Source organism: Echiichthys vipera (genome assembly GCF_963691815.1).
Source record: "Echiichthys vipera genome assembly, chromosome: X".
Classification (NCBI taxonomy): Eukaryota; Metazoa; Chordata; class Actinopteri; order Perciformes; family Trachinidae; genus Echiichthys; species Echiichthys vipera.
In genome coordinates, this window is record NC_139825.1 from 18,769,232 (window position 1) to 18,781,486 (window position 12,255).

At 38.8% G+C, this 12,255-nt stretch overlaps 1 protein-coding gene across 1 annotated transcript in view; it reads left to right on the plus strand.

Annotated features, from left to right (window-relative positions):
- The window catches only part of necab3 (N-terminal EF-hand calcium binding protein 3), a 47,565-nt gene extending 35,593 nt beyond the window's left edge, over positions 1-11,972 (plus strand). The window contains exons 10-13 of the mRNA XM_083938748.1: positions 7,567-7,679; positions 8,555-8,632; positions 9,287-9,378; positions 11,851-11,972. Of these exons, the coding sequence (XP_083794874.1) occupies positions 7,567-7,679; positions 8,555-8,632; positions 9,287-9,378; positions 11,851-11,879 (312 nt within the window). The 3' untranslated portion in view covers positions 11,880-11,972. The remainder of the gene's footprint in view (positions 1-7,566; positions 7,680-8,554; positions 8,633-9,286; positions 9,379-11,850) is intronic.
- The last annotated feature ends 283 nt before the right edge of the window (positions 11,973-12,255 follow it).

Below are 12,255 nucleotides of genomic sequence, written 5' to 3' on the forward strand. Positions count from 1 at the left end.
CTGTCACATCTAAGCTCATCAAAATATACTAAATATGATACCTGCATATGATATGTTAAGATTTACCAAAACCTCCCCTGCAACAAAAATGACCTCTGCAAAGGTGCACCATATTTCTTTCATAAGCCAATCACAGCAGTTTCGGCTTTCTGGGAGAGGGTCATAAAGAGACAGATGCTAAAATGGAGCGTGTCAGACAGAGGGTATGTCCAGGTATATTCATATAGCCAGTATGAGAGAAAAAAAGTGTTTTCTGAAAATGAAATCATATCCAAGCCCACAATGCAGTTATGGACCTGAAAATCAACATATGTCTCATTTAACATAAATTGCATGTCTCTACATTGAATACAAGGAGTGGACAAATGCCACTCTGACACGTTTAAAAAAAGCATTTCACCATTGCTAGCTTAATCCCCTCTAACTACACATTTAACTTGTGATTCTACACCCCCCAGTTACTCCATCTTTTTGCTCTTTAGGATGTTGTACAACTCCAGTAGTTACAGTATGTTCCAAAAAAGCTTACAAGATATTATCTCAACTCCTTTTAAGCTGCAATCTGTAATTAGGCCTATTCTCCCTAGAAAATAATTGTACTCACTGTCTCCACTCTCAATCGTAAATACCAAGCTGCACATCTGTTCCTCTCACATTTATACTACTTTATATTCTAGCTCATTCCAGCTATGAAAATTAATATATGGCAAGTTTTGAGATAAAAACGTATTTAACATGAAGCGGAGAAGGGGCCAGTTTATATTCACAAAACTCACCTTGAAGAGTAAATACAAATCTGCGTATGTGACATGCTCACACATGGACAAAAAAAGTTACTGCTTCATGATGAACGTAAGGTGGAAATGGTGTGAAAACACCCACAGACAGGTGAGAGTGCCAGTAAACTATTGTTAGGGGTAACTATGTTCTCAGCAGGTATATCAAAGCATTCATAACAGCAGTAGTAAAGTGAATGTCTGTTTATACATGTTTCCAAAATTGTTCTTAGAGTAATGGTTTTCTTAATGTTTCTTTTAGGACTTTAGAGTAAGCCTTACAAAATAAAACCCACTAAAAAGCAAACAACATTGAAAGAAAAACACTCAACCCCTCTCCACTTTCACTGTGTATTTCCATGCACAATATATAGCATAAGCTTTAAATGGTAATATTAACCTTAAATTACAAAAGGTACTGCAGGTGTTTTTTTATTTTATGTGCTGAGATTTTGAAGTATCCCCCTATAAAGTTTCTGCCACTGCAATACAGTTAAGATGAATGTCATTTTTTTTTTGTGTAGAGAAGTTCAATGACTGCTCTTTATAGTGAGGTCATAGACCTAAAAAAAGGTAATTCACTTTTTTAAATGTAATTTTTAAATGTTGTGAGCAACATCAATTATGTTCCACCCTCCTTATATTGGAGTTTTGACAACAATCAAGAGATTTCAAAGATTGATATCCAAAGAAACTAGCTTCAGAAACTGAGGTGCAAATTTGTAGAGGGTGCTCTTGGGTTTTTGTAAAAAATAAATGAATAAATCTAAATCCTCCACTGATCTAGGCACTGAATTCAATATTTTTTTAATCTTATTTCATTATTATTATTCTGTGATTTTTTCCATCTTATGTTATGCATTATTTATATTCTACTTTAATCTTAATTTAATGTTTTTTATTGGTATTATTATCAAGCACAGAAGGGTGTTTTATTTTCCATCCTATTTTTCCATTAATTATGGCATTCTATCCCTGTTTTCATGTTAATTCTAGATCTATTAATGCCATTTTATTTTATCTTTATTTTTTATTATAAACCTTAAAGGCATGCACAACCAAAAATATGTCTTTCTGTAGTGACGTTTAAACAACCTTTTAAAGTTAAAGTATGTTTACAAAAACCCTAAGACAAGTTTTACTTTATAATGGTTTCAGTGGTGGTGACTCACTCTTGGACTGAATCGAGAAAGTCAAGAGAGTAGCAGCTTGACGTGGTGCATTGGGGGAGACCAACCCGAGGACCTTAGTGTCAGCCCAGTTTCCCTGAGGAGGGCGATGATTTACTGCCAGTTGCAGGGAGGTTGCTTGTTAGCTGGCACATCAATCGATTTTGAAATCCAGCTGCCACAGTGGCTTTTTACCAGCCAATTCTTTTAGTGCCTAAAATAAAGGTGAACGACTCAGAAAATGCACAAGAATGGTTCTTGAACTTGTACAGAATCCACATTAAAGTGCTGTTGAGTTATTAACCAACTTAATCTCATTAATAACTAGAATGACTTACAGCTGTGTCGGACCTGGTGTGGCAGGCATTTAGAATAGAAAGTAACAGAAATGAAAACAGCCAATTATCTCACTGATTTAGTTAACACCCAACTGAAATCCATTAGTCACTGTTTCTTTGTCAGTGTAGTGTCATTAGATACCCAGGTTCAACATTTTTTTTAAATTTTAGATTAACAATAAACATTACAATTATAACAAATGACTTATAAGTTGATGTTGCTTTTCAAGATAAGACATATTTTGACTGTTTTGACTGAATAACATTTAGATAAACAATAACAATAACAATAAACATAAACCAAACTACATTACACTGTAATGTGGAGGTCAGACACTGAATACAAACCCTTTCACAGAGCACAGGCTGAGAGCTCTGAGTCCTCAAAGACGAGGAGGAGCAAACTCTCCCCTCTGCTTCTTCCACTCTCCAAACACACGGGTATCCCGACACTGCTCCTCTGTTGTAGCGTCGCACACAAGCCAGTCGAGAACCTTGTCATCCCTTTACACTATTAAAACGTCTTTTTTTCTTTTTTTTTAATCGTCCTCCTCATCCTCTTTTTGTTCTGTTGCAACAATATGCTGCCACATTTTTCATTTTTCTTCTTCCTCTTGTTTTTTATTTTGATAGTCCAAGAAAACGCTTAGCAACAACAGGCTACCGGATTGGTCCACAATACACAACACTTGCTCAGTGTTGTGTTGTCTTATTGTCTACATGCCAACACGGCAGGTAGATTGACATTTTCACCCACCAATTACAAAAGTTACCCGCATTTGGCCTGTGGGCGGGTGCCAGTTTCATGCCCTGGCCTTATGTGAGTGAAATACCATTCAATGTAACATTTCTTTATTGATATCTCATCTGTTGTTAGTGATAGTGAGATATGAACTATTTTTTTAGTTTATCATCAAATGCTTCAGAATTATCCATCTTAACAATATCTGCACAAGTGGTCCTCAAGAGTACATTTTCGTATTCTTGTCTTAACTTTCTCGTACTGTTTCATACGGTGGTCTTGTTCGAGTTTGCCAGATTCACCAAGCGCTTCTAACTAAACGTGATGAATGCCACCTGTGCATAAATGAACACATGTTCACACAATTACAAAAAGTAAGTTTGCATAATTAACGTTTAAATAATACCATATAAGGCTCTGCATCATATGTCCTATATTGAAGATCCACAAAGGACAGTCAATCATTTTTAACATCTGCAGTGGAATAAGGGACCTTCTAAAGCCAAGGAATGGGTCGAGTATATAGTGCTGTTAATCCTGAGGGTCGTACTGTCTAACCACAACAAGGCGATCGATGACTGCAACAGGAAAAATTAGGCAATTTTGCAGTCTGAGATTTTCATATTGACATTGTCGTGTTATATAATAGCATCAATAGCCAATTTAAAATAATGATGGTATCGTTGAATTATAGGATTAGATTTTTGATTATGACAGTAGAATTGCACTCAAATAGGATCATTTTAACATGATTATGTAATGAAATTTATTTAGGATTTTTAATATCAAAATTACTTAAAAGTAATGAAATATACCATCAGTTATTGAAAAACTTATGTTTGAATAACAATAGCCTAACTGCATATAACTCTACAACAGGTCTGGACCACTCGTGAATTGTGTTTGTACCTAAGAGAAAATGCCTGAGTGCAGCAGGTTCTCCTATATCACTAGTACAAGTCACTTCAGAACAAATCTGTTCATATGAGTTGTTCTTGCGGGCCCAAGGCTGCCTACGTCAAAGCTTGGCACCTTCTACATTCCTGTTGTGACTACCAAGAGAGTGAACATTGGGAAACTTGGGAAAGACACCCTGCTAACCTAAACAATCTCATTCCTATCCTCTCCAAATCAAAGTCAACATCGAAGCCTGTCAATAACACCATCAGGATGGGTCTGCTCAATGTTAGGTCTCTGAATAACAAATCATTTTTAGTCGAAAACGATTTTATTACTACTTCCAAACTTGATTTTATGTTTTTAACTGAAACATGGCTGGAGCAAAATAACAGTGCAAGCATTCTGATTGAGACAGCACCCCCCAACTATAACTTTATTGATGTATGTAGATCTGGGAAAAGGGGGGGAGGGGTTGCTGCTATATTTAAAAATATATTTCAGGGGAAACAGATGTCACTTGGTGATTTTACATCATTTGAATACCTGTGTGCTGTGTTGAAATGCTCTCCCAAAATTCTTCTGTTAATTATTTACAGGCCACCTAAATACTCAGCTAATTTTTTTGATGATTTTACCGAATTATTGTCTAGTATCTCCACTGACTTTGACTGCCTAGTTATAACTGGTGACTTTAATTTAAACTTTAAAGAATGTCAAAAAGCTAATGTACTCTTTAAAAATGCCATCTCCTCGCTACCACCTCTAAACCCATGCCATGCTGATGATCTTGTAAACAACTTTAATTCCAAAATTGTGAATATCATAGATGCCATTGCACCGGTTACAGATAAAACGATTTCTGGTAAGCAAAAGGCACCCTGGAGAAAAGCTGCTGTTGTAACAGCCCAGAGAAGAGTGTGCAGGAAGGCTGAACGAATCTGGCAAAATACAAAACTTTATATTCACCATGACATCTATAAAGAGAGGCTCCAGGCCTACAATTTAGTCTTAAAAGGTGCTAGAGAAACATTCTTCTCCAATATCATAAACAGCAACACTAATAAGTCCAAAACCATATTTGCAACTGTCAACAGACTGACCAACCCCCCAACACAAATACCAGCCGAACTCCATTCCACACAGAAATGCAATGAGTTTGCATTCTTTTATACTGATAAAACTGAAGGCATCAGACGTGCCATCAATATCTCAAACAAAAAAGTTGCAACACCACCCCGTTAAGGCCAAAATAACGCAGCAATGATGGCAAGCTTTAATGCCATAGACTCTAAAACTCTAGTGGAAACAGTGACCGATCTAAAGCCAACCACCTGCTGTCTTGAGGCTTTACCTACCAACTTCTTTAAGAATGTTTTTAACTGCCTATCAACAGACGTATTGCAAATAGTTAATAACTCTATTCAATCGGGAAATTCCCCAAAGGCCTTCAAAACTGCAGTCATTAAACCTCTTCTAAAAAAGCGGAGCCTAGATGCCTCTATTATCAACAACTACAGACCAATTTCAAATCTACCATTCATAAGTAAAATAATTGAGAAAGTTGTACTCCAACAACTAAATTACTTCTTGGCTTCTAGTGGCTGCCACAACAACCTCCAGTCAGGATTTAGACCTTTTCATAGCACCGAGACGGCCCTTATTAAAGTTATAAATGACATCCGTCTTAACACAGACTCTGGCAAAACTTCAGTACTAATGCTATTGGACCTCAGTGCTGCATTTGACACTGTCGACCACTCAATACTCTTGGACAGGTTGGAAAACTGGGTGGGGCTCTCAGGCACAGTCCTAAACTGGTTCAAGTTATATCTACAAGATAGGAACTATTTTTGTTTCCACTGGCGACTTTGTATCAGAACAAACCAACGTAATGTGTGGAGTCCCCCAAGGTTCAATCTTGGGGCCGACTTTATTTAACATCTATATGCTCCCACTAGGACAAATCATGCAAAATAATAACATTGACCACCATTGCTATGCCGATGACACCCAAATCTATGTAGCGCTATCACCAAATGACTATCGCCCCATAGATCTTCTGTGCCAGTGCATTGAGCAAGTCAAACACTGGATGTGCCAAAATTTCCTTCAACTAAATGAGGATAAAACTGAGATAATTGTTTTTGGTGCTAAGAAAGAAAGGTTCAAAGTCATCCAACACCTTCAATCACTGTCCCTGAAAACCTCAAATAAAGCCAGAAATCTTGGGGTTATTATGGATTCTGATTTACATTTCGACAGTCACATCAAATCAGTAACAAAATCGGCCTACTATCACCTCAAAAATGTAACAAGACTTAGAGGGCTCATGTCAGCTCAAGACTTAGAAAAACTTGTCCATGCCTTTATTACCAGTAGGCTAGACTACTGTAATGGTCTCCTTGTAGGTCTTCCCTAAAACACTGTCAGGCAGCTACAGCTCGTTCAGAACGCTGCTGCTAGAGTTCTAACAAAGACCAAAAAATGTGAGCACATTACACCAATTCTTAAATCATTACACTGGCTTCCTGTACGTCAGAGAATTGATTTCAAAATCATCCTGCTCACATATAAATCACTACATGGTCTAGGGCCGAAGTATATCACTGATATGCTCCCACTACATAAGCCTTCTAGATCACTAAGAGTGTGAACCTCGGACCGCGACCCGGACTTTAGGGTACTTGTCCCCCCTCCCTCTCCCCCCGCGCCCCAGCCCCGTTTGTACTCACACTGCCAGGGCCGGCCAATGCTTCTTGCTGTCCATACGCCATCACGCCGTAACACGTCACACGCATTGATCGGGTGTGTGTGGCTTTGTTTACAAATCTTTCCATAGACCTCAGAGTTTTTGTGCGTCTTGTTGACTGTTTTTGAATATTTTCATCCGACCAAAACTGCAGTAAACACTCCACCTCCGCATCACACCAACGTGAACCTTTCACCGCCATTGTTGTTGTTGTTAAATGTCCGCGCATGGTCCTTCCTTCTATTTACATGTCCGAACAGGCGGACATAACGCTACTGCCGTAGGGCTCGTGCTCGCACACGTGCGCACGCTCGTGCTCGTACATGTGCAAACGGCTCCGCTAAAGCCCACCTCTTTCAAGCGGGCCGTGGACGGCCCACTGGCCGCAGTTGTGCACGGAGCGGGTGCACTCACACTGCTTCAAGGTACTAGGCTTTAGCTGAAAAAACGGTTTTGGCCGCGGCCAAAAGGACAGTGTGAGTAGGCTCTAAGATCCTCTGAGGCCAATCTGTTAGTGGTTCGCAGAGTAAACTCAAATCAAGAGAAAGTATCTTTCAGTCATTATGCAACAAACAGCTGGAATAAACTTCCTGAAGATGTGAGACTTTCACCCACTCTGATCACTTTTAAAACTAGACTGAAAACTTTCATCTTCACCTTAGCTTTCTGCTAAATCTTCGCACTTTTAACGTCCGCACTGTTTTGATTATTGTCTATGTTTTTATTCTCTTTGTCTTTCTGTAATGCATTTGAATTCATGACATGTTGTGCTGTGAAGCACTTTGAGTCTGCCTTGTGTATGAAAAGTGCTATACAAATAAAGCTGCCTTGCCTTGCCTTGCCTTGCAGTCTCTAGTTCCATCATTTTTTTCACTTGTCTCGTTTCCAACAGAACATCCTGCTGGTTCAAAGGCAGATGTCGGTGAACGATCAAGATCTGGACAACTTCCGGAAAGTCCTGAAGAGCTACACTGATGCCACTGCAACCCACTCTAACAACCTGCAGTAAGTGTCTTGCTTGTTTTTTTCCCCTGTTAAACATTTGCTGACGTTACCTAGCACAGCAGCCTTATTCTCGTGATGACAGAAGATCATGCGAGAATCCATGTTGTCAGGCTCCAAGTAATGCGTTTTTGGTTTGGAAAGAAGTTATCCGACCAATCAGCATGCTTTGAGAAGCTACGATCAGCTCTAATAGCATCAGTTTTATCAGAACTGGGGATTATTCTTCATTTAAAGAAGAGAACAGCACTGAAGGCTTTTCATGATGGAAACATGTTTTCTCTCTTCTCTTGATTGACTTTGGTCAAAGTCAGATTTGAAAGACAGATGGTTCATCCAATCATCTGCTAGGCTAATGTTTTGAAAGCACCTGTCATTTCCTAGTTCCCAATGAGGCATTCTCAGATGATTCTGTGTAACAAACCATCTGTCCGATTTTTGAAAATCAAGGTAATGTTGAATCAGGGGTTTAGATCGAACTTTTCCAAAACTGATGTTCATGAGTAAAAAGAAAGGAATATTACCATTAATGAAAAGTTCAGATTAGAATTTTATCTTCTCTCATCCTTGAATAATATAGCAACTTTTATGAGACCCCTGACTGTGAGCAGCCTGATTGAAAATTAAATCCATTGTTTTAATAACAATTTAATATTTTTACAGAGACACTGTCACTAATGCATATGGAAATTATTTGTTTCCTTTGAATGACATCTGCTGTCATGCAGGAAGCTTTGCTCCCTACCTAGTTCAAACTGACATCTCTCAAAAGATTCAAAACTTTTTCATGTCATTTATTCTGCTGAGTGCAAACTCTGTCTTTCACTTTATATCCTCTCCTTGCCCCACTCTACTGTTCTTCTCCACCCTGCTGTCAGTGTGTCCGTACAGAAGCTCCCGGGAAAGTTGTGTTACATAATGTATGAGTTCTGGCAAGACCGCATCTCCTGGATGAGGTCAGTATTTTGCAGGCACGCACGTGTGTGTGTGTGTGTGTGTGTGTGTGTGTGTGTGTGTGTGTGTGTGTGTGTGTGTGTGTGTGTGATATTGGCAGACTGTTTGGCGCTCCTAACATTTTGATGAAAATGTTCCCCACAAGTGAAGATGAGCAGATGGCCCATCTCTCAGTCCGCACTGAAACATAGACACACACGCACACACACACACACACACACACACACACACACACACACACACACACACACACACACACACACACACACACACACACACACACACACACACACACACACACACACACACACACACATACCGATGTGGCTTAATTTTCTGCACAGACCAGAATTTTAAAATCCATAAATATTTTCATTAATAAGTATGAACATTAGGACTATTTGCCTAGTAAAACAAAATAATTTATTCATTGCACATGTAACACCTCACTATTACAGTACAGTATATACAGTGTCATATCAGTAAAGACAAATATCTTCAAAACTGTTGTCATTTGCAGAATACTTCCAGTGACAAACTCTCTACTTCAACATAAATAGCAATGAACAATTCATTAAGCTACAGGTGATGATTTCCTCTAAGCTGTCTCTTTTTCTCTTTTCACCCCAATTTTGCTTAACTCTCTGTCGCTTCAGCTACCTGCAGGCCAACAGCAGTAAAGATTTCCAGCGCTGCGTTATTGACATGTTGGAGGAGGCTGAAGTAGTTTCTACCATGTTGCTCCCAGGTTTGTTTATGTGTCTTTGAGTGCATTCACATGTGTGTATATAGTTTTAATGACCATTAAATGCTACAAAAACTAGAAATACACCGATCCAGCTTTTTCCGATCTAATCAGATACCGATACCTGGTCTGAGCGTATCGGCCGATAGCCTATACAGATCCGGTACTACTGTTGAATGAATGAAGCGTATATCTGTCCATGTGAGTGAAGGCATCATGCTTTACATAAACATTTAGCCTTGTTAAAAAAAGCTAGCAAATTAACACAGATATAAATGTACTTAACATTATTTATAAACACATAAAAAAGTGAACATTAGCAGCAAAAAGAAATAAAAAGTGCACTGCAAACTGATATTTTAAAATGTAATATAAAACTTTAACCGGTGTTGCAAACATAGATTGGAAGTGTCTAGATCGCTGTCATTAGTCAATACCAGAGCCGATGTTTGATCCGGGTATCGGATCGGTGCATCTCTAAAAAAAACAGTGCTGCTTGGTGCGAGATCAACACATATGAGATTTGGCCACACCTCCAAAATTATGCAAGGCATTTACATACTGACTTTCGGTGAGATCTACTTGTAGTATACAGTAGATGTGGTATTTACTGTCAGGCCTATAAGGTTTTGTTCAATTTCCTTTACCTTATTTATCTCTTTTACAAGTGTAAATGTCTGCCTAGAAAAAGATTATAATAGGATATTTTGTTGTCGTTGCGTTCATAACATCCATCCAGAGAGGATGCTATAGAAATTCTGCCTAGCTGCTCATTGCCTTTGTGATCTGTCGTTTTTCTGCTGTTCTGTTTTTGTGCTCATGCTGTGCCGGGTCAGTCACACAGAGCCTTGCTGCTCCCCTGTGTCAACAGCAATTCCAAGCCTTTTGAAGGATATATTTAGAAAAAGTAGCCACAAGTATCAGGGATCTGCTCACTTTCACCACACATTGTGTGGCTATGAAATTGCCTAATAACTTGCTAAATTGGGACATAGCTGTTGTTGTTGACCTAACAGCTATTCTCACACTGGCTACTCCTCTGTTGGTTTTGCTAGCCAACTGAAAGTAAAGATAAGTTCATGTGGTAATTGTTCCATGTGACACATTTATTTATTAATTGCTTTAGTACATCTGGCTTGGATGTGTTATGATATATGAAGATGTACCAAAACCTCCCATCTGTGCAAATTTCTGGGCCTTCTGACAATAACTCACTTGACAATTTGGTTGTTGAGCCTCAAGGTAGATAATGTTGTCAAATCAGGCATTTACAGTACAAATATTGGGTTTCTCTGAATAAATAAAAATCCAAGTCGGGATATTCTCTCCAAACACTCTAGGCTACAGTATATGTCACACTGCCTGTTAAAAGTGAGCTGGTTCTGATGTTTTGCTCACAATGGCATAGCAGAGTAACAGGAATCACAGCCACTCAAGGACAGGCTAAAATCATGACTGTTCTCTCTCACATTGACGTTTGATTCAATTGCACACCTCTAAGTATGCTTTATAAGTCAGTAGGGTTAATTACTATTTCTTCCTCTTTGCGTCCACTGCAGATGGTGTTTTAACTGTGTGAGCTACACAGTTTGTGCTTGTTGCTAGGTTACTGTATGTGGTTGTTTACTTCCACATCTGTGATTCACATGTATGATTGTTGACTAGTTGAGGGTTTGTTTTATTCATTTTTACTGAGGGAAAGTTTAGTTTAAGATATAGATTATAAGTGTTCTTGTCAAAGAGAGACATCACTAGTAGGTAACTCACTGTTGAAGTTCAAGTGAGGCCAGAATGCACTGATTGAAAGAAAAAGAGATGATCGTTTGCGAGGTGTACGTCAGAAGCCCAGGAAGGAGTCAACAAGGAATCAATAATAAAAAAATAAATAAAACTCCTGCTCCTCTCACGATTATTACTGTGTGTGACAGTCACCCAACACTCCTGTCATATTTTTTCCACAAGGAGCTTTGTAGGAGCAGCATCCAAGTGTTTTAAACACATGGTTATTTGGTCTAGCATTGTTTGATTACCACTCTGCGCACAGCTTAAGCAAGAGCTACTCTTTGACTGAAAAGGACAGCAGGTTAAATACTACATAAAATATTTTTCTTTTTATCTTCCATGTGTTTGCTGCACTTTGACTACCAGGAAAAAAAAAGAAGAAGTTGGGATAGTTTGAAAATAGTAGAACAATGTCCACAACCTCATGACCTTATGTTCCGTTCTGTGATTTTCCTCCAGTTAATTGTTGTAATTGCCACATCCCCAAATGGCGTGAATCTTTTACACGTTATATTTACTGATGGAAGTGTTTAGCGGACACACTGGGAATAATTAGAGCTTAATAAAATGTCAATTAGATTAATGATTTTTAAATGTACCCTGACGTTTCCCTGCAGGAGTCATAAACTGCCTTAGGTTATATACAGATCGGTGTGTTTTGACCTAACTCTCTCTCTGTATTTGTTTCTCCAGCTTCCTGGTTGATTATGACTAACAACTAGCAACTGAATCCAGAATGACACATCTACTGCCTACTCGTCACACGGACAAAGACACATTGGCGCATTAACCCACCCACATGCATGCCCGCGCACACAAACACACACACACACGCACACACACACACACACACAAACACACACACAGGAGAAATAAAAAGGCATCCATGTGTTTGAAAGCAACAGGAGAGAGAGACAACAGCATCATACGGCATTCTCTAGCAGAATCCTTTAATGTTTCTCTGTCTTTGACTGCTCATTATTGTGCCGCTTATATCAAAAGGGATAGTTGCAACCTATAGCCAATCAATTGACTTGAAGCTGACTAATTCTCTGTAATGCGAAAACCATGTTTTTTTTTTATTACACTGTCTATCAC